At 44.8% G+C, this 23,589-nt stretch overlaps 1 protein-coding gene and 1 long non-coding RNA gene across 4 annotated transcripts in view; one reads left to right on the top strand and one right to left on the bottom strand.

Moving 5' to 3' along the window:
* The window catches only part of LOC138527558 (uncharacterized), a 167,848-nt gene that overhangs the window by 9,571 nt on the left and 134,688 nt on the right, over positions 1-23,589 (bottom strand). The gene's annotated exons all lie outside the window — the stretch shown is intronic.
* Positions 1-23,589, top strand: part of SPTBN5 (spectrin beta, non-erythrocytic 5) — a 1,050,196-nt gene that overhangs the window by 894,321 nt on the left and 132,286 nt on the right. For all 3 annotated transcript variants that reach the window (XR_011283950.1, XM_069638812.1, XM_069638811.1), the window contains exons 51-53: positions 3,701-3,897; positions 6,861-7,065; positions 16,745-16,939. Coding sequence is in view for 2 of the 3 variants with exons in the window: in XM_069638812.1 (XP_069494913.1) it covers positions 3,701-3,897; positions 6,861-7,065; positions 16,745-16,939 (597 nt within the window). In the remaining variant the exon portion in view is untranslated. The remainder of the gene's footprint in view (positions 1-3,700; positions 3,898-6,860; positions 7,066-16,744; positions 16,940-23,589) is intronic.

Genomic DNA, 23,589 nt, shown 5'->3' with positions numbered 1-23,589 from the left:
ACGCACCGAGATAAAACTGTGAAGATTAGCCTTGTGCCACACCTAGATACAATTGTGAAGATTAGCCTTGTGTCACACCTAAGCAGAAATGTGAAGATTAGCCTTCTGTCACATCTAGATAGAATTGTGAAGATTAGCCTTGCGCCACACCCAGATAAAATTGTGAAGATTAGCCTTGCGTTACACCTTGACAGAATTGTGAAGATAACCCTTGTTTCACATCCAGGCAGAGTTGTGAGGATTAGCCTTGTGTTGCATCCAGACAGAGTTGTGAGGATTAACCTTACATCACACCTAGATAAAATTGTGTAGATTAACATGCATCACAACTAGATAGGATTGTGAAGATTACCCTTGCATCACACCTAGATAAAATTGTGAAGATTAACATGATTGTCAACTAGAAAGAATTGCGAAGATTAGCTTTGCATCACACCTAGATAAAATTGTGAAGATTAACATGTATCACAACTAGACAGAATTGTGAAGATTGGCCTTGTGTCACACCTAGATAGTGATCCCACTAGCAAACCCTACTAAAAAGCTCACCCCTCTGCATACACCTCTCAAACTCTAACTAAACACAACCATACCTCTGAAGCACAACAAACCACACACACTTCACTACCCCGCAACAGTGAAACAAACCACACATAGCCTTGCACAACAGCACATGACGACTACCAACCTGAAAACACACCTAAGCTTAGCAAAGGGTGTTTACCGGACTGAAGCTGCCAACAGCTGTTCGCAGCTCTCTTGCTCTTTCCTCCCACCCAGTCCTACTAACTTACCCCCACCTTACCCTCTTGCTTTTCAGATCTGCCAGAGCTCCAGGGGACGACCCAGGCGGTTATAGTGCATGTTATAGATATCCTTATAACATAACATAGCAATTCACTCATATAATGCAGTAGCAGCACAGTGATTTTGATTTTGATGATTTTTATATTTACATAGCGCATATCCACAGGGGAACCTGGCAGAGAACTGCATCGAGGTGCAGGTGGGCTAATTTAGTAGCATGGTTTTCTTGCTTTTAGAGACCCAAAAAATGTATCTGAACAAGTAAGTTTTCAATTGCTTCCTAAAAATGGCCAGGGAATCAATCTGCTGTAGTTTTGCAGGCAGAGAGTTCCAGGCATGAGGCCCTGCAGAGGCAGAATGTCTATCTGCACAGGTGGTAGTTCTGGAAGAAGGGATTACTAGTAAACGTTGTCCCAGTGATCACAATGTGCAAGCGGGACAATGTATTACAATCTTATATGTCAAATATGACGGTGCAAGACCATGGGCCTCATCACAAGTTGGGCGATATCCCCGGGGGGTATTGCCGCTGGGGCTATTAGCGTTACTGCCAAACCCCCGGCGCTATTAGGGGTTTGGCGGAACGGTAAGTCCCTATTCCCCATTGGGCCCATTCGGGAATTCCCTATTGGGCCCAATGGGGAATTTTCGGCGATACTACCGCCGGTGGTATTAGCCTGGCGGGAATAGTGCCGAAAATCAGCAAAATCGTGGCAGATTTGCCCCCAGCTCAGAGCTGGGGATAAATCCTGCTAAACCCCTGCTAGACCCCTGATTTGGCAGACCCTTAAATGCGGCGGTAATAGCGTTACTGCCGCCTTTAAGGGTTACCGCCAAACTCGTGATGAGGCAGAATATCTTGAACTGTATCCGTTGCTGCACCGGCAACCAATGTAGACCAACGTCTTCCGTAGCAAAGAATAAATCATTGCACTGCCAAATTTTAAGACACCTGAAGGCGATGAAGCTGATATTTCGGTATGCCGGACAGCAAGGCATTACAATAGTCGAGTTTGCTATTTGTAAGAGTTCCTACCACCAAAGGCCAGTCATTCTCAGGAATAAGCAGGAGAAGTGGTTTGAGAAGTTTCAGTTGATAATTAAAAGACTTTGGGCCTCATTACACGGCGGTAAACCATGGCGCTATTAGCGCCATGGTTCATGCCGGTAATTTACCGGTACCGCCTTGGTGGAAAGGGGAATTACCGCCCCATTCCAAGGTCGACGGGGCGGTAATTCCCCCTTCCACCATTGCCCTTCCCCATTCCCATTTTTGCCCCATAGGGCATAATGGGAATGGGGAAGGCACTAATTACGGTACCGCAAATTGCGGTACCATAATTAGCTCCCTGGGTCCCTTTGCGGGTTGGTTTTTAACGCCTGCAAAAAGCAGGCGTTAAATTCCCCAGCCCGCAAAGGGACCTCGTAGTAAGACGGTAAGGATTTACCGGTACCAGTAAAATACCGGTACCGGTAAACCCTTACCGCCTACCGTGTAATGAGGCCCTTTATCATTTGGTTGACTTTTAAATGGCACCTCATACTGGACTGCCAAATGCAGCCCAGAATTCTTACTGACTATATTTGGTTGTGGTTCTAAATAAGGTTGGACAGGGAATCAAAGGTAACAGATTGGCCAGTTTCTTTTTCAGGCCGAACACGATGGAGTTTATTTTCCAACATCCAGGCTTGGATTTTTTCTGCACACTTTAAAACTTGCTCCACTACTTCCAGCTGTTGTTTTAACCGAACATACATTTGTGTATCATCCACATATGAATGGTACTGCAAATTAAATTGAGCAAAGATGGTAAGCAGCATGCGGATGTACATATTGGAAAGCAGGGGCGACAGGGAGGAACCCTGTGGTACTCCACATGTCATTGGGAATGCCGCAGAGAGGTAGGGATCTGCTCTCGCCTGTTGAGTAAGTCAGACAGGAAAAAAGTAAACCATTGAATGGTCTCTTCAGATATATGAGCCCCTGAACACATTCTAGATTTGATTGTTTCGAAGTCCACTGTGTCGAAGGCTGCTGACAGGTCAAGCATGACAAGCATGTTGATGTCACTCTGATCACCAACCCCCAACAAATCATCCCAGACAGCCACAAGGGCTGTCTCGAGGCCATGACCTGGCCTTAATCCTGACAGAAAGGAATCAAGAACATTATTATTTTCCAGAAAGTCTTGCAGCGGTGTAATCACTACATTCTCCCGATGCTTTTCTCCCTTTACATGGGGTATGGCAACACTGAATTCATAACCGTTTGGCTGTCATCGTTAATGGACATATCATTTCAATAAAGCACAATCAAAGACCATATGGTATGCGCCTCGCAGGAGCATGATAGTGGGAGCTGTGTACTTTAGTAGCAATGCTAGGCTTTGGCATGTGCATAAATTGTTTTCTTGGTTTATAGTCATTGCATCGAATTCCTACCATCGACATACCATTCCATCTAAAAAAATGCATCGAAAAAAATGCATCGAATGAATTTCTTTTTAAAAAAAGAAATTTTAATGGGGGGTCTCACCACCCCTCTTTTTTTAACCTTTAAACCCCATTATAATTGAACTAAACCCTATACCTTAAAAAAAGTGCATTCAATGCTTTTTTTCCGATGCATTTTTTTCAATGGTTAGGCATTCGATGCAATGACCAGATACCGTTTTCTTGAATGTCCTGTGCTTTCTATGTACTTCTGACTGATCTTTGAATTCCGCCATAGTAGAAATCGCCCCGTTATTGGTGCTGCAATGGGTCACATGGGCTTTCATTAAATGGCTTTTGAAATCACTGGACGGTGGGTCAGAGCTAGACGTTTGGAAAAAAATATGCTTAGCCCTGCCTGGTCTCTGCCATGTTCAGAAATATCCTCTGCTTGTCTCAGGTGTTGGAGGCTGATTCATGGATGTCGGAGAGAGGCTACGTCCTGGAGACCACCGACTATGGGAAAAATGAAGAATCTACAAAGGCCATGCTGCGGAAACTGGAAGCCACCAATCTGGACCTACAAGGCTTCATGCCCCGTGTTGTTAAGTTGAGGGACGCGGGTACCAACCTGGTAGACGCTAAAAACCCAGAAAGGTAAGAAACATCTAGGACAAAGAACCCCATCTTTCTCATGCACATGTTGAAGGATCACCCTGCCCTGCTAAATAAAACCTGAAATCTATTTAGTGTACTTTTGAAAGTGGAGTTGCTACAAACAGTAAGGTAATTAGAAAGCAGTAATGGGCGAATGTCCCAAAGAGGTTGAATTTCAGGAAGCAACCTTTTAAAATGTTCTATTCATATTGTAGTGTGATGCTATTACAGAGTTCTGTAAGTATCTTTGAGAGGAATCACTCGGAGTAGTTAAAGTGGAATCTGGGATTCAAATTCTGGTCCCCAGGATTCAATGCCAACAAATTAGCCAGCAGACTACATTTCCTTGCAATTAGCTGAAGTTATGGTCCTTGCTTTGGGGCCGACCTACTGGAAAAGGACACATCATTTCTAGCAGGGATGCAAGCTTTTTACTGAATGCTTGGTGAGCAACTGTCATACTCTTGAGCAGTGGTGCCGTCGAACACCAGGCCTTGAGGGGCGCAAACATATTGGGTTTTCAGGATCACCACTCATTAATATTGCTGAGATGAATGTGCATGGAATAATAAGCCTGAATGCATGCAGATCTATCGCATGAATGTTATTGAGGGATATCCTGACAATCTGACGTGTCTGCGGCCTGCAGTTTAACACCCCTTCTCTTGACTATAAACCTGGACCTCAGCAGAAGCCAAAAGATGGTTTCAGATCCAATGGACATTATCATGTTAGGCACCAGACCAGTACATGACAGAACTTTAGACCATTTGAAGTGGAGGTAATCCATCAGCTGTCTGATGGTATGTCAGTAAAGTAATTACCCCATAATCATCTCTTACCTCAGTCACAGACATTCTAGAATGAGTCACTTGTTCAATAGACCTCTGCATGTTCATAGATGTCATAGAACATACAACAAAAGGGCAAGACGCTGTGGGAAAAAACCACCCTCTCTGGTAAATGTTTTCATCTGAAACACAAAGTATTTCCCATGTATACACTTTTTGCTGATTACCCAATTTCTGATGTTGTTTGTCTTTTTCAGTGCTATCTTTTCCCCAGGTCCTGGTACTGTGCCCGAGTGGACAGAAAAAACTCTATTTTAGTCAGACGCATGACCGTTGAAGGTCATTTATAATGTTATTTCTGAGGTCCTGAGCAGTGCATGACAATTCTAACCGGAAGTGCAGAATTTCATGGGTTTGTGGTATTGCATCAAAACCATAACATCCCGCAGGGTTGTCCAACTCCAAGCCTCGAGGGCCAGATCCATGGCAGGTTTTCAGGTTACCGCCCATTAAAATTCATGAGATAAATTTGCATAAAATTATTCTAAATGTATGCAGAGTTTTCCTCATGAATATTAATGAGGGATATCATGAATGCCCCTCAGGACTCCGGCCCTCCAGGGCCAGACTTGGACAACTGATAAAGTTTTCGTGTATGAATTTGTACTTTTGTTTATTTTAAAAATACTTTTGTCTGTATAATCTTGGCCCTGGCCTTTATTGAAGTGAATGAATGTAGTTTTGCAATGATGGACTTTTACCTTATCTGTGGCCATATGCCTGGCATCGCTGCTCTTTTGCAATGCCCTGCTCTGGGTACAATAACCAATGCAGGCACTTCACCATTGAGCCTGGAAAAGGCCTGCGGTTATGGACAGGTCACACTATCCCAGCGCCCACTCCAGGAAGGATATGGCCTTGCCCTGGATGAACTTTCTCCTCAACTAGCCTCTGGGCATGACCCTCATCCTGTCCTGTGGGCTGTGTGCCAGTTATGTCCTGTACAATGGGCTGCTGTATCCTAAAGCCCCTTCTGTGGCATTCAGCACATTATACATCTAGCTCACACACTTTGCCAACAATTGCCTGCCTTCCCAGAGCACAGGTCTTTATAAAACTCATGGCAAGAAAATTAAGAATTATGGCATCATGGTTGTCTTTAAATCATCGTTCTTGCAGCTCATACCACTTTCAGCACACGCACGTGTTTTCCCTCGGAAGATCAGCCACTGGTTGTGGGTGATCTCCTAAATTCCATATTACACCATATCAATTCAATATGGGCTGCTTTTTCCAGTCTAGCAAATATGATTTGCGGCAGTGATTCTAAAAGTCACTGGTGACTGCCTCTCTGGAATTTAGAAACCCTGCCTGTGCTTTACGCCTCTCTTGGATCCTTTCACTGGATCTGGGATCAGTCCAACTACTTTATCTTAAATTTGGTTCTTGAATGGACCAACCCCACTCTATATATTAAAATAAATCTGCTTCTTCAAAGCAGGAGTGAGGGTGATCTCGACAGTCCCACGGAACTCACGGAAAGTCCCACATTCTAGACTCTTGTCCATAGGAGTCAGACCTCATTGTTTCAGAACCTTGTTGATCTTGCATATGATGGTGTCTGATCGGATCTTAGAAGCGTCTTTACTAGCTGGCTAGTCTCTGTTGCTGTACCATGGTGAGTGTTAGTTGTGTCTGTGTCTACAAGCAATTCAGCTGGCAGGGAACTCTGCACAAATGCTCATCAGAATGATCTAGTTGTATCCGTAAGCTGGAGGGTGGTATTTGATTCTTGAATTCTTTCGATGAGTGTGTGTTATGAAGCGGCATTAATAGACACCTTGAAAATGATAAGTCTAACGTAAGACTAGCTCTTTGAATTTTTAATGGTTCATCATGTTTATGTCTGCTTCTGATGCACTGAAGCACAGCACTTAATGATTGTAATACCTTTGATATTAACATTGGCACCTGGATATTCTTTGAACCCTGAAGCTGAGAGAATGGTGGCAACTGTTAACCATTCTGCTTGGATTGACAAGGTCATGTGGCCATCATGGTCAGTGAAGGATTGGAGATTTGCCCAGTAAATGTGCCACTTGTTCCATGGGACCTTGTAGTAATTGCAGATATATTACATGTTGACCTATCATTTAATTAATTCCTTTGCAGTGTCAATGTAATCCCAAAACTCCAGGAAGTCCTGCAGAAGTACCAAACCCTGCTGGATAAAACTCAAACCTTGAGGGAGCAGTTGAGGCAGCAGGACCGGTGGTTTCAGTTCCAGAAGGAGGTTGGGGTGGTCACGGCGTGGCTGACCACCAAACAGGCCCTTGCGGACTCGAATGACTATGGACAGGACTTGGAGGACGTGGAGGTAACCGTTGTCTCGCACTACGGCTTAACACACGGTCTTCGGCTCATTGTCTGAATGGATGTATCATTTCATGCACAAACCCTAGGCAGTATACAGGTCCTTCTGACCTACCGCACAAGCTCACACTCCAGGGGTCACAAAGAACACAGTTGCAGTATTGTGCACAAAGCATATATTGACATGAAAGGCGTGAAACGTGTGGCGGCTACTCTTATGTGGATTAAGGAAACTATTTGTATTGAAATATAATGTGATAACCATGGACCGTTCCTCATCGACATCATGTACATTGATTTATTTTACTTTTTTTATTTTTTAAAAACAAGAAATCATTATTTCTTCGCTTTCAAACCTATATAATTTGAATCATTAAAATAACTTTGAAGCCTTGAACCATTATTGTTTCTCGCAAGTATAACCATTATAAATATCAGCCATAAAAAAGCAGTTACATCCCTAACCTCAGCACAAACAGAAATTGGAATTAGAAACTCTTTTAAGAATTTAAATAATGAATAGTTGCCTTGTCTATCTGAGAATTGAGTACCTGGCAACCTAGCCTGGCAATCTTTGGACAGGATTGTTTTTCTTGACTCCTATCTTGCTATAGTAACACTTTTAAACAGAGAATGTATATTTTTCAGCAAACATCACATACTTTGACTTGACTAGGAGTTCTCCTATAACACATGGAATTCTGCGATATTGGTATAAAAGCCTGTACGTTATATTATTATTACAGGTCTAAGCCTGTATGAAGAATGACATCACTCCTCTTGTTACAGTTCGGTTGTGACATCACATGGCTGCCAGAACCAACACACTGTAGGACAGTGGCTTTCGGCATAATCCCAACCACTACTAAAACAATTAAAGCCACGACAAGCTTTTAAGATTCTTTTCTTGTAAATTTGTTCCATTGTCAAGTCATAGCCATTATTTGATAAATATGGAGACATTTATGGTATTATATTTATTTATTTTTCTGATAGGCTTTAACAAAGAAGAGCAAACAGGACAGCTTGGACTATATGTTTGTAACATGTTACAAGTCATAAACTGGTGCATGTTTCCAACTCTTCAGATTCTAAATGTATTCCACATATCAGCAACTGGAATATTTCTTACATCAGTTCAAAGGACCACATATTAAAGGAGACAATGGTTTGACCATGTATTATAAGGAGTAAAGTAACCCCTGTTGTACCGTATAGGGCTATTGCAGGTCACCTCAGTGTTCTGTGACCTTATAAAGGAACTTGGACTTCAGCCTTGTTCCTCCATTTGATCACAGAACTCCTTGGTGACCTGCAATATCCTTACACTGTACAATAAGGGGGTCCCTTATCTCATATATTATAGAAGGATTGAGTGTTCGTGGTTAGGAACATGTGTGGACAACTGATGGAACTTGGAGGACAGAATTGCAACTCAAATAATCTGGTTAGTTCTACTTGAAAAGTCACCAACTCACAAAATGTAAACCTCTATGGAATGTGTAGTTTCATTCTGGGAGAACATTCCAAGGGGCGCGTGGGGCCTTCAGACCTTCTTCACGGTGTATTTCTGCAGACTGTTATACTATTACTCCCCCGGTATTGGAAGCAATATACTGGACCAGTTCTCAAGCATCTATTACAGTAGGTATGCCACAAAGTTTACACCGTACGTGAATGAAGGCAGGGAGCAGCTGCAGCTTTTGCAGTGCAAAGTTATCAAAACAGTTCCTGCTCTGACATGGCAATCAGTCGCAGGCATTATGCCTGTCACAGGGGTGCTGCTAGGTTTGGAAAAGATCCGGGGCTATGCTAATGTCGAGACTGTCGGGACTCGGGGCTTGCTAGGCTTTTGGTTGTTGCCCCTGAGCTTCCATCCGGGGCTACAAGAAAAAATCCCCAGGGCTATAAACCCCCCTGAAAGGCCCCCTAGCAATGCCTAAAGCTAGAGATGGTCATTCATTGGAACACATAGATGGAAGGTATATGCAAGGTAACATTAGTGCAGCAAACTGAAAAATGTCACAGTAAAGTACACGGACACTATAAAGCCGAAGCAGCAAAATAGCTAAGCCTGGCTCAAAGAGCCCAGAGATCAACAACAAACAGCTGCACACATTGAACAGAACACCAGGAAAACAAAAGGTACTCTGCCAAGATGCGTAAGATGCCATCACCCGTATGATACCATCACCTGTTCCATGAAGGAGCACTTGAGCACTTTCTTAAAACCACTCTGGTATGTAAGTGGCAGCCAAACCAGGCCTTGAAATACTACCAAAGGAGATGTTACACATTAGCAAAGGTAAACACATCAACACAATCTAGTTAAAGATCGATCCGCTCCGCCTTGTCAGGCTGAGAGTTATCCTGTGTCCGCGGAAGCTGCTGAACCCCTGACAATCCCCCTGAAGTGTAATCCTCAGAACCCGATAATTCTCGGCTCTGTTAACTATACCCCAAAGGGAAAGGGGGAAGTGGATAACATAAGAAACACCAGGCTGGCGACATTCTGACTAGCTGATGCGGAACCTGCAGTGAATACATAAGAACATACAGAATCCTCAAATTACTTTACTATCTTTAAATTATGAAAACTTTATATCCTTAACTAAAATGTAAAGAATCATACCTGGTTCTTCTCTTTTAAGATCTTAGAGAAGATTGGAGTAATAGCTGATAAAATCTTTCTACCTTTCTTGTGGCTTTGAAAGTCTTGAAAATAACAGCAACTCCTTTGATTATTGAACTCTTAAGAACCTTGACTCTTGCCTTACAAACTGTTAAATGTTCCAGTTAAGAAGACTTAGATGAATCCTGTTCTTTCTTCTTAATAAATAGAGTTCATAGTCTCTTGAAGAACTTGCAAACTTTTCCAAGTCCGTTGAAACCTTTTTGCGCACACGTGCAAATATTTACCCGCCCAAAACACGCGTTGAAGAAAACACGCGCCGGAGAAAAAACCCGCGCTGAGGAACACATGCACTAAGAAAACACGTGCTGAAAAAAGTCACGTAGCAGTCTTTTCTTACTCTCGCGTGCATGCGCTTTAAACACCCGTGCTATGAACACACGCGCTATAGAAATCACACAGCAGTCTTTTTTCGTGCACACGTACTCGCGCTATGACTACACGTGCAATGAACACACGTGCTTTGAACACTCGCGCTGGAACACACGTGCTATAGAAATCACGTAGCAGACTTTTCTCGCGCACGCGTACTCGCGCTATGACTACACGTGCAATGAACACACGTGCTTTGAACACCCACGCTATGAACACACGCGCTATAGAAATCACGTAGCAGTCTTTTCTCGCGCACGCGTACTCACGCTATGACTACACGCGCAATGAACACACGCACTTTGAACACTCGCGCTGGAACACACGTGCTAAAGAAATCACGTAACAGTCTAACATTGCTCACGCACGTTTAAAAATTAAACGTTGAACTATAAACAGAGTAACATCAGTTCTTCTTTTGAATTTTCATTTACAATCTCCTAAAGTTTCTAATGAATCTGAGCAAGATTTACATATCCAAATAAAGTCACTTAGCTTAAGAATGTTTTCTTCTCCAAAAGAACTTCCAGAAACTCTCCTGCGAACCTGAATTCTTCTCCTGAACAACCCCGCATAAGTAGCCGATCGCCTGCCAGGATTTGAAAGTTCAAATCCACTATGCCCAAGACTTCAGCAGGAGCAGCTACAGACACGTCCTCTCAGATGGGGTTGCGACGATGAAAGGCAGAAAGTGACAGTTTAGAACGTTCATTGTTGTCCTGCAGTTCTCTCTAGCCAATCAAGGCTTCTATTGTAAAACTCCATCTTGCCTTGGGCCAGAGCCAGGAATCTGTATAGGAAGGTCAAGGCCAAACCCACACAGAAATAAAGGGAAATAATTAAAGGGAACCTAACAGTAATTAAAGGAAACCTGATGACAGTAATTAAGGAAACCTTACACGCCTATACCAGCAAATAACAGACAAGCCACAACACATCACAAAGATAGGAGGTACAGAGCAGGTGCCATTCTCAAGTTTAGACATATGGACTCATTATGACATCAGCGGTAGCCGTGCCTGTAATACAGGCACAGCTGCCTCCGGTGTAATTTTTGTTCCAGCACCCGCGAATGGGCAATTACCCGGTCATTATGGCCCTGGCGGACCCGGTAATTGCCTGTTTGACGGCGCCGGTAAAAAGATGCTCCCCATTCTCATTCGGCCCCATAGGGCTGAATAGGAATGTGGAGGTCGGATGCACCTGCACCGTTTATAACGGTGCCGGTACATCTGACATGCTGTGCACGCGGGTGCTTTTCCGCCCGCCAGGTCCGACCTGGCGGGTAGAAAGGCAGAAAGGCACCCGCGAGCACAACTCGTAGTTTGCTGGTCCGGGAATTACAGTACCGGCATGCTTACCGGTAACGTAGTTCCCGGACCTGCAAACTTATAATGAGGCCCATAGTCTACTGGTGTGTGTGATGTTCGGCTCAGTAAATCCCAGTTCTCGACTATGAATATTGCATGCAAGTCCTGCCCCTACATTACTTATAAACAACCCCCCTTCGTCCAAAAACTGTGGTTCATTGTGTTGAATGTATTAACAACTTGCACACTGGCAGATAAACTAAGGATGGCACAGAATTTGGGTTCCCCTGGATTTCCAGAGGCTGCAGCTCTTGACTGTCCCCAATAGTCCCCCTCGGAGATTCATAGTTGTGCGCCTCACGAGAGCTTCAGTAGCCATTAAATCACCTAAACTACTGGACACTACTGTTCAGGATCCCTAGTGGGGGGGGGGCACGGAACTCTTGGGCATCTAAGCTCAAATGCTTGGCACCGATTACAGTGCAAGAGACCCACTGAGATACCAGCAGACAATTCTTTTTCCATACTGTATACAAAGCCAGGAACCATTGTGAAGATTGGGGTCACACTCAGGAAACATTGGAGACTGCACCCGTTAAACTTAGAGAGCACATTTTTTAATGCCACATTGTATACCAGCTAGGAAACTGTACCAGCAGCACTGAAATCATTACAATGTGTTCACACCACGAGAGACTGTAGAACACACTTTGAAACATTGCGTGAGGAGAACGCGATTCTGGCCTACTTTTCCATTTATTGTTTTTAAATCTTTCATGTCAATATTTTTTTTTAATTGAATAGTAACGTTTAGAGAATTAGGGGGGCACCTTAAAACTGCCTGTGCCTAACTTTGAAAGCATATTCCATTCAAAAGTTGCACGTGAACAATGTCTCGTTTCTTAAAATGCAAGGCTTAGCTGGAAGTGTCAAAACGAACATCTGTAATTTATCAAAATTACTGGGGCCCACTTTAAGACTGCCTGTGCTGAACTTTGGAAACATATTACTTTCAACAGTTGTCTTAGAAAGATATTTGCTTTATTAAAATGTCATTCTCAACTGGTACTGTGAAGTGTGTTCAGACGTGTGTGTGTCCCCTGCTTCCAGGAGCTTGTGTGGTCTTCTAGGTAACACAATCATTCTAGACCTGCGTTCAATCTGTTCAATGCACACTGTTCCATCAGCCAGTGAAGTTTGAAATGCTCTTTTTCCCTCTTCGCTCTGAGTTTTTCTTTTAAAAATCATTTCACTCTGGTTCTTCTGATGAAGAGGTCTGCACGACTTCAAAAGCTAATGCATTGTTCCATCTGCATAGTATTTTTAGTTAATCCAATCAAAGAGGTCAAAACCTCCATCTTGTGCGTTCATTAAATCACCAAAACAAACATCCCTTATTTTTAAGATATTTGACGATATTAACTAGTTACAGAAGTTCAGATTTTCTATTAGTTAAAGAGGAAGATTTCCTCTTTTGGGGACTCCACTGAGAAGAAAATAATTGTCCCCAGTTCGACTCCCAAGACCTGAAATATTCTTTTGTAACTTTGACAACTGGGAGAATCATTTTATCAAGATTTTTTTCATAGGCCTTTATAAATTCTATGGCGATGATATTTGCATTTCTGACTCTACCCATCTCGGTATGTTTGAAGAGTCAGTTCCCAGTAGATAGTGGGCAGGTGTAACTGCAAACGCCTTATGGTATTTGCAAATATACCCCGAAAACTAAAACCTCCTTTCTTAACATGATGTGGCACAGTACATTCCAGGGTATTCTTGCTCTTTGCTCTTCTCCCCATACACGTTTCCTTGCTACCTTTTACGTTTGTGTGTACTCTCTCTCATATATAGGAAGGGGTAAGTACTGCTGGCCAAATGCTATTTTGGGTAAGATGCACATTTGGTTCACATTACCTTTGCTCCAAATTGTTACATTAGGGAGTGTCCTGGAAAAACAACCACAGACACTTCCAATGGATTGGTCAACATTGTTTAATGGCAGTCAGCAAAGCCAGCTTGCACAGGACAACAGCAACCCAATGACAGAGCGAGACTCGATGCAGCAACCCCGCTCCCCCCTGCAGGCACTGAGCTTCATGCAGGAGGGCACACATGCATTTCAATGGAAAGGGAGGGTTCCGACATGGCATAATATCGCCAAGCAACACTGGTTCAGCTGAATGAACAGTGTCTCGGCATACAAGTCTTAGTCAGAGGCTGCATTCTCACGCTCAGGAAGGCATAATCAGGATGGAAGGCAAACAGTAGTACATTTCTGGTCTTGCTGGGCAACAGTTCACACACGGTTTGGGGCATGTGAGCCCACTTACTATATGACGACTTCTTTCAGCTAAAGCCGCCGTGCCTAGGGAAGTGACTCTCTAAAACACACTTCTATATGCTGTAAGGGTGCAGAAGAAGGAAACTGACACACAGGTGGCATAGTGATTGCTATAGACTTTTATTTGGTGTGAACATAAAGAGAAAACCTGTCTTTTCCCATATCTACAAGGGGTTTCCCTGCCTCCACTAAAATGCCAACGGGTCTGTCAGGATATCTTAGTAGCTTAAAGAGTCCACCGTCCTGTGTCAACATGTCCCTATCTCTGTCCTTTACACTTATCACTAAACTAATCCCTCCTCCTGGACTGGTTGGAACAGTTCTAGTTGCAAGCTCCTTACCAGGGGGAATGTCTCCCTTGCCATGGTTTAAGTACCCCACAAACAAACAAATGTATGGCAGATCCTCTAACACTCTGCTTCAGAAAGTTCAATATTTTGCATCCCAGGGGGGATGTCCCCCTTCCCCTGGACCACTGGCTTGACCCCCCCCCCTTCTTGCTGGCTCAATCACCAGGAGAATGACTTCCTTCTCCTGGCCGTCTTGGGCTTTCTTTCAACACCAAGGAGGAGGTCTCTCTTCCTCTGGCTTTCCTCAAGCTTTATTTCACAGTTCACAACACCACAGGGAATCTCTCTTCCCCTGGCCTTTGACACAAAGAAAAGAACCAATTGTGATTAGGGTCCCAGAAACTGGCTCCTCTTCTTTCATGAGTAGTACTTGGTACACTCTCCTGCCAAGTACTATGGCATGGAAGATGATTTGTAATCTTCTTTTCTTGTGGGTGTGTGTCCCAGAGCTGTATTTCTCTATAGCTTGCTTTTGGCAGACCTGGTTCACTCTCCTGCCAGGTACTGCCACGTACTGCCACAAGGAAAATGACTTCCAGGTTACCCTTTCTTACTGTTCGCTCCAGGAGTGGGCTGCAACCACTGTGCTGAGTAAGATGACCCTGAAGCACTCTTTCCTATTGTTAACTTCAATAGTGGTCTGTGACCAACCACTGTGCTGAAAAAGATGACTCCCGAGGTACTCTCTTATTGTTAACTTCAACAGTGGTCTGCGACCGACTACTGTGCCGAGGAAGATGACCCCTGAGGCACTCTATCTTATTGTTACCTTCAACAGTGGTCTGCAACCAACCACTGTGCCGAGTAAGATGACTCCCGAGACACTTCTTAACTACTTCTGTCACACCCAATCGCCACCCGGACTTTCTCTCTCTCCTGTTACCTGTCTCCCAGGAGCTCTTTACTGGCTCTTCACAGGGCTGCGGGTTTTGGTTTGTGGTGTTCCTTTCCTCTCTATGCGCTCCTGCTTGGCTCTGCTGCAGGTTGTTGCTGGCAGTCACAGCGTCGTTCACGGACAACCTGGTCCCCACTTTTCGGGCCACACCACCACACTTCAGCTTCCAGCTCTGCCTCTGGCTTGTGCCATGCCACTAGATCAAGTATTGCCCTCTACAACCGCTGGATCTAGGGGGCGGGCTGCTCTCTGCTTCCTTGTCATTCTTGAACGTCCTGATCTTGCTTGTGTCTCACACTGGTTGGCTGTGTCTCTTCTTGAAGTCATTTGTCTATTTTTATAGTGGTTGTTTGGCAGTGGTTGGCATTAGCATTTAAGTCCCTTTTCAGTGTCTTTGGCCCTTTGATTTTCATTCCTCTGCACCTTATACTCGTCTCAATCCTTCTATAATCAATCTCCCCTGGGTAGTCCAAGCTTTCCCTCGTCTCAGTAGAAGTCAAGCCTATGGCCCTACACAGGTACACGGGTTGGTTAGGTGTGTAATTGGTATGCCGTCCTTTCACCGCCAGTCATTTTTACGACTGCCTTTCTAACAAGTATAGAATTACAAAAAAGCTCATCGAAATGTTTTGGGGGTCAGAAATAGTAAAAAATAGGTGGCAGAGGGGGGTTTGGTCCCCACCCCAAAATTATTTTTAAAAATGTGATGACATTTTCGTAATTTTATGTACGTTTAAAAGGCATTTGTTATAATGTATGACAATGAAAGAACATAGAACTGTGTAATTGTGGTATGCATGGTAGGGAAGGTTCCATGTCATTTCATTGCGGGACTTTTTTGCAGGGTTTTTTACTGCCATTTTCTTAACGAAAAAACCCATAAACATTTTTTTACATTATTTTTATTCCTTTCCCTTTCATTTTGTATGTATTCCCAAACACCCACACCGCCATAAATATAATTTTCGAACCCTCCCTCAAAAATGTGATGTTTTTTTTGTTAAAATATTAGCGGTAAAAAATCCTGTGAAAAAACATCCCGCTATGAAAGGACGTGGTACCGTAGGGAAGTGTGTAGGGTGTTGGGTGAGTGGGGCTTCCCTTACATGGTCGTCCTTGTCCCAAGAGGGGGAGTCTCTCCCCATGAGATCCTCCCACTGAATAACACTCACAAGGGGACTATCGGGTAGAGACCTCACCTCCCTGGCTTCATGGGAAGGGGCTCCCCCTCGGGGAGAAGTGGTGACATCTACGGATTTGTCACAATGCCAAAAGGGAAACACGTTGGTGGTGAGAACTGGGGAAGTGATCACACTTAGGTACCAGGGGGGTAGAGCCGTCACGGTTAGGACATGTGTATTAGAACTTAGGGTTCACATGACAATGGCATCAAGGCGCTTGCTAAACATGGCAGTTAGCATTGGCTGAGCATCAGTGCAAAGCAGCAAAGTCTTCAAGGCACTCAATAGCATTTCAAAACCCAGTATTTCCCCCACAGGAGAAACGTCAATTTCTTTATAAATATGGCTGAGACTACAACCCTGAACACATTTCCAATTTAAAGGTCCTTCATTTAATACCAAATTCATATTTAAATACTGTTTTTGCCAAATTATGTTTTGATACTTTCAGTAAGCAATAGTAGCACCTTGATCTTCAAGGATTATCATTTCTTGTTTGTGTTATCTTCACGCCCATCACCAACGTGTTGGCACTGCAGGTGCAAGCAAAGAAGTTTCAAGACTTTGTGAAGGAGATGAAGACTCTTGGGCAATCCAAGGTGATTGGTGTGCACGAGCTGGCATCCAGCCTGGCAAAGGAGTGCCCCAACAAGCTGCCTGAAATCCAGGAGAAGACGGAGGAGCTCAATGCCAGATGGGCACACCTGTGCCAGACCATCAACCACCGAGGAGAGGTAACATGACGCCACCTCCCCTGGGGTGCTATGCTGGACTGTACTTCATGAGATGGTTAGACAGTATTATTCTATTAACAAAGATATTTCAGTGCAATTCTTCAGAAATCAATGTATTGTGCTTAATGCCACCCCTCTTTAAAATGGTGGTTCGGTTAACATAGCAATCTAGCCAGAAATAAAAGGACTTAGTATCCTGTTCTTAGATCTCCAAAACCCACAAGCAGTGCTATGTTGGTGCCTAACATTTGATGCAAAGTATGCATACTCTTACTATATCTTCATTATGTTAAAAATAGGTAAATAAACCTTCACTAAGACAATGCCTCATTACGACCCAGGCGTTAACCATGGCGCTATTAGCGCCATGGTTGATGCCGGTATTTTACCGATTGCGCCATGGTGAATGGCGGAATGACCGCCCCATTCCAAGGTTGGCGGGGGCGGTAATTCCCCATTCACCATTGGCCCTTCCCCATTCCCATTTTTACCCCCATAGGGCTCAATGGGAATGGTGAAGGCGGTAATTATGGTACCGCAAATTGTGGTACCGTAATTACCTCGAAAGTGCCTTTGTGGGTTCCTTCCTTATTTCCTCATTACGAGGTTGGAGGTAACCATGGCGCTATTAGCGCCATGGCTGTCTCCAAAACCTTACCGACTCCGCCCTGGTGAATGGAGCTATTACCGGCCCATTCCAAGGTTGGTGGGACCGGTAATTCCCCATTCACCAGGGCCCTTCCCCATTCCCATTTGAGCCCCCATAGGGCTCAATGGGAATGGGGAAGGCGCTAATAACGGTACCGCAAATTGCGGTACCGTTATTAGCTCCAGATTCCCTTTGCGGGTCCCGTCCTTAACGCCTGGTAAAGCCAGGTGTTAAGGGAGGACCTGCAAAGGGAACTCGTAGTAGGGCGGTAAGGGATTACCGGCACCGGTGCCCTTACCGGTGCCGATAATCCCTTACCCCCACCTCGTAATGAGGCCCCAGGACCCGCAAAGGGACCTCGTAATTAGGCGGTAAGGGGTTAACGGCGCCGCCACCTTTTACGGCGCCGCTAACCCCTTACCGCCTGGGTCATAATGAGGCCCAAATGTGCAGGACTCAAGTCCCGGTTTGCTGATGAATACAACAACATAGGGAATAATGATTCTATGATACTCTGGCATGGGCAAAAGGAAACAGTCTCTACATTGTTATTGTGTGTTTTGTGCAGCTGTGCCCTTTATGTCTGTTGATTTTGGTGGTGCTTTTCTGTTTTCTTTTTGTATTGTTTCTTTGTGTTTTTTAAAAACTTTTTTTATAGGTCCAAACATTAGATGTATTTTATGTTTTTAAGTTAACTTATCTTTAGAGGTTGCATGTCCATTGATCAGTGGCTTGGGTGCTTACAGTTTTTCGTGTGTGGGTGCTCCTGGGCATTGTCAGGCGATGACGGGTAAGAGCTCATAACCCACAATAGTCTGCGGATGAGCTGTGACCGAAGGCAGCCGGCTGAAGAGTTCAATCCCAACAGGCGTAGCAGCTATTACCTTGGGCAGCTAGTGGAAGAGCCTGGAGTGGCAGATAAAGAAGCCGTGCCACAGAATGTGGGCCCAGGGTAAAGGGGGCGGGGGGTGCAAGGCCACTACCCTGGTGGGTTTGGAGGCCACGAGCAAGAGTAGTCAGTGCAGGATTACAAATGACCTGTGGACTCCCTCTGTGGCAAGGAAGGGTTGACATCTTTGGCTTCCCCTGTGATCCCCTCTTCCATGCCCCGACACTGGGACCGAAGGAAAAAGACATTCAGAAACCTGCCCTTTTAAGGTGGTTCCTTCAGCTGAGTCTTATTGTGAGTGATTCTTCACTCTGGAGTAGGAAGCAGCGTGGGATTAAACATCATCCTCTATTTGTCCCTATTCACTTGATGCCTCCCTCTGGAAACTTTAAAGATGGTTAAACTGCCCTCATCCTGGCCTCCCTTAAACAGGGTAGCTGCCTGATTATTGTGGATCTTCAGTGCGACTGTCTTCTGTTCCTGCTATGCCCTTTCCACACACAATACAACACCAGGCTTTCTTTCGCAGAGTTTTTTGCTGAATGTTTTCGGCCAAAAAATATTAGGGTGGGTAAGGGGATGTGAGGGGTACTGGGTATGGGGGAATAGGGACTAGATAAAAGAGAAAGGAGTTTGGCGGGAACCCTTCAAATAAAATACAAAAAATCGATGAGTTGTTTCGCAAAAAAACTAAGTGGGAAAAAAGGGCCAATCTAAGAACATAGAACCATTTGGTTAATTGCAAATGGGGTGCAAAACCAAAACAGGTTTAATCCCTTTGGTCCCTTGTGTTTTTTCAGATCTCCCAAATGTGTGACTGTCTTTATTCCTCTTGAGGGTATGCGCAATTATCCTTCTGTGGATGGTTGTCTGATTTGCTTGTGCAGCCACCACAAGGTGCAAGGTATTTCCAATGTCAAGACTGTTGGTGGTGTTTTCTATGTATTTATTGTTGACTTATGTGGCACCAACCAAAATCCACTGAATGAGCCTTCTCACCCCAAGTGAAGTGGAAGAGGAATTACAAAGGGTCGGGGCACAAAAATGGTGATTCTCAGTGCTTGGGATCTTTAGGCCACAGGGGAATGTGGAGAATAGCTTAAGTGACTCACAAATAAGTATGCAAAACTAGACTGCTCTGGGCTAAGAGAAGAAGCAGTGTGTGTTTCAAGACGCCAACCAAGTCAACACCAAAAGGTGTAAGTGCCGGCAGGAATCCAATGTCAATGCATCGCAGGCAGACAGACAGCAGCTGAGGAAGAGGCCAAAATTAGCCCTTATCCAGGAGCAAGAGCCTAAGGGAAAGTCCCCATCAAGATGGAGAGTAAACCAGTTGGAAGAGGTGATTCTTGACCTTTTTTCTGAATTTGAGGTGGCTTTCTTCAGATTTAATGCCAAATGGTGGGTTATGCCACAAAACAGTGCCCCCAGAGCGAAACAGACTGCTGCTGAAGTTTCATGTTTTTGAAGACGGTGTTAGACAACCTCCTCGCTGTGGCAGACCTTGCGGCCTGTGTGTCAAGAGCACAACGTCCATGTTAATTCCAAGAAAATTAACCTCCTTCAAAAAGCATTCAAGCTTTCCAGCGGTTGTGCTTGATCTTTATTCAGAGCCCCAGTCTTCCGACACTGCGCCGGCCCAGGCGTTCATGCCACACGTCCTCCTGTGAGCTGGTGGGTCCTCATGTACATCTTTGCAGCTGTAACTTTCAGGCCATTGACGTCAGGTCTCCCAGCCACTGCCAACTTGGAGATGAGAGGACTTGCTGCGGAAGACCATGACAAACAACCTTTTAAAGGATATAACCTTTCAGGATTCCATACCCATCAATGGCACTGATGATGGACTGTTCCCCCTGCAACCTGCCATACTCAGAGTTTGTCTGTTCAAATCAATCTTGGAGCTCAAGACATCTTTTTAGCCCGCTGTGCTTTCCTTCTGTGAGGAACCTCATGCAATGTTTTAGCACTATTCTGACATTAAAGAGTGTAAGGGTGTATAAGTAATGCTCAGACACAAAGGTGGCATCGTTTTGGTTATAAACTTATTCAGTCACCGTGGTGTCCAAAAACCCTGCTTCTGACCCAAACACTAATAACTTAAATCTAATGTGCAAGGATGTTATATTCACAACTAAAGTGTTGATGACAGTTCTTGCCAACAGAAAGTTCCCAATGCCTCCGGTTGTCAGCAAACAAAACAAGTGTTCCACAATGTTATATTCCAAAGGCCAGGGTTTGGCTCCTTTCCCCTGGCTGTTCCAAGCTTTTCGCAAATGTTGCACAATGAAAGTTCCCAGCTTTCCCGTGAATACTTCTCCTTTGTTCACGCAGGGTTTATGTCTTGTTCACTCTTCTGCCAAACATACCCCAGGAAAAACAACGGTATCATCCCGATTAGTATCTTCCTTTCTGAACTCTTTCAATCCCAGACCTTGTGCTTTCTTGCATGAGCTTCACCTTATTCTTAGACCTTAATATGAGTGCGAGTTCCAGACTCGCAATGGTGTATTATACCAGGTTGTTGCACTTGCGTGCCAAGCATATATGTCTTTCTTGTCTCCCTCTTTTGTTTTCAGGGTCCCAGACCTTCTTATTATCTGGCTCTCATATGGGTGCGGGTCCCTCACTAGCAATGCAGTATCACAATAGAGTTACTCTCCTACCAAGCATACATTCCTTTCTGGACGGTCTCTGTTTCTCTTGAGATCCCAGACCCTCATATTCTCTGGCTCTCATATTGGTGTGGGTCCCTGACTCACAGTAATGTGTCTTGCCTGCAGGGTTTAATATCCTACCTAACATACAATTGTTTCTTTCTCTCTCTTATTTATTTATTGGGCATTTGTATAGGCATCTGTTACTCTCATGGTCCAGGATCCTCTTATTGCGTGCTCTGTAGTAGTTCCCCAATTACTCCCAGACCTCTAGTACCTCTCGGTCTGCCCTCGTACCTGTTTGTGTGGTTTGCGTCTTCCGATCGGCGGTGCCTCACTGTGAAGCTCCGGTAGCATTTGCATTCTCTCTCGGTTCGGCGGCGGCTCCGCCGGTCACTCCTTCTTCCTCAGGCTGTGGTTTCCATCTCCAGCCCTGCTTGGGTAGCTCTTCTTGTTGGCAGTGGCTCCACCGGTCACTGTTTTTTTCCCCAGCTGCGGTTTGGGTCTCCAGCATATATCCAGAGTTTGGGATGCCTGGTGGGTTTCTTGGGCAGCAGTTGGCATAGTCCCTTCGTCCTGGACTATCTTTGTGCTCCCTTTTGCCTCTGTGCATGGTGTCTCGTGGCGCATCTCCCTGTTTGCCTGGGTTTCCTCGTCTTTCCATGTGGGTTTCCCTTGGTTGTTTTGTATTGCCATTGACCAATCAAGTGCCGTGAGAGACTAGAGCGTTCGGTCCAATTCTCTGGAGTGATCTTCATACTCCTGGTTATCTTCTTCGTCACAGTACTAGCAATGGAACTATATGGTGTTCTCTGGTGCCTTAGTCAGGTCTAACATATCAGGTTGGCTGACATTACTATAACAGATATTGGTGCTATTTGGAAAGAGGGGAGGAGAGTTTGATTTTGAGAAAGAGGGAGGGTGTTGTAAAGCGGAGCTATACCACGTTCTCATGGGATGGTCGTCCCCAATTGCATACGGGACTTCCTCTCCACGAGCTGGGGTAGATCTCTGTCTTCGGCTGGGGCCTCCCTCTGGAACAGCCTCCCTGCCACTCTAAAACTTGAGAAGAACCATCTCCGGTTCCGGAAGCACCTAAAGACCTTCCTCTTTTCTTCTGCCTTTGCTCCCCCTCTCCCCTGCTGATCTGTTCTCTCTTGGCACTGTGCACCTGGCCACCCTCTGTCCTCCGTGCCCAGGTACCTGCTCACCCTGCCACCCTCCTGCACTGCCTCCAGACCACCCCTTGCACTGGGGTCTGTATCTGTACCCGTACAGCCCCCCCTTTTTTTTCTTCCTGCACTTATCAGACCTACCCTGTCTGCTGCCTTAAACCTAGCACTTGCAAATTGCTGGCTGCACTACCACTGTTTGTTACCTTTATTATTTATTGTTATTTATCTGTTTCTCCTCTGCTTCGCACTTTCCACTTCTCCCCCCTTCCATGCACTTTTCCCCTCCCCCTTTCCCATGCACTTGCGCGTTCTCAATGTCACTGGGCCTAGTAAGATCGCTGTTTTGTTCTCCCCTGTTCCCCTCCCTTGCCTTGTCGCGCGCTGAAACACTTGTGTACGAGCGCGATAGAAATAAAATATCAATCCCATGTGATCCTCCCCCTCTGCACCATCCCCAGGGGTACTATTGTACTTTGGGCGCACTGCCCTGGCCCCATTGGAAAGGTCTCCCCTTAGGGGGATGGGAGGACATCCATAGATTCCTCACAAGGTGCTGCATTGATTCAAGGACATTCGTGCTGCTGCTGAAGCTAATCAGTCGTTATCGACCCAACCATTATTTGTTCTCAGATATCCTGCAAATGGCCCAGACTCCTCAGATGCTTCAAACTAACAGGACTGATCTTGCCTCGAGCATAGAGGTTTGGTTCATCACGCATCCCGCCTGTTGATGTCATTAGCAGCCTGAATCTTCATGAGGTAGTCTTCAGACAGCAAGGACTATTTCCACTCACTCCCAGTATGAGAGCAAAGGGACAATATGCTGTCTTAGGTCTCTTTTAAAGGCTGTCCCATCTTCCTGATATTTTTACAATGGGTTGTCTTTTATTTCAGAGCTGGTTAAAACAGTGATCTTACTGTTCTTATTTAGTGTCCATTACAGCGTACCTCCACTCTGAACAAAGTGTTTCTTAATCTAGAATCCTATGCTGAAGATATTTTTTGATCTTCTACTCACCTTTGTTCTTCTAGTTCAGGTTTCTAATTGGGGAGCAATTATGGCTCATGACTTTTGAATCTTTAGGATAGAAGGGCATTCAACTGGGTAGTGCTTTATGCAGGGAAATGTAACAGTCCACCCCCAAATTAGATTTGCACAATTCATTATTTTAGCTTGATATGTCCCTTTTCACCCACTCAAGGCGGCGCCAAAATAAGCCACTTTTATTGGCTGCCTGGGAGTGGCCTCAGCTCATGAACAAATATTAGTTGTGGGCTGC

The sequence above is a fragment of the Ambystoma mexicanum genome, chromosome 14 (genome assembly GCF_040938575.1).
Source record: "Ambystoma mexicanum isolate Mex_15411 chromosome 14, UKY_AmexF1_1, whole genome shotgun sequence".
Taxonomy (NCBI): Eukaryota; Metazoa; Chordata; class Amphibia; order Caudata; family Ambystomatidae; genus Ambystoma; species Ambystoma mexicanum.
The sequence above is the reverse complement of the archived record's forward strand: the minus strand, read 5'-3'. Positions and strand labels throughout refer to the sequence as shown.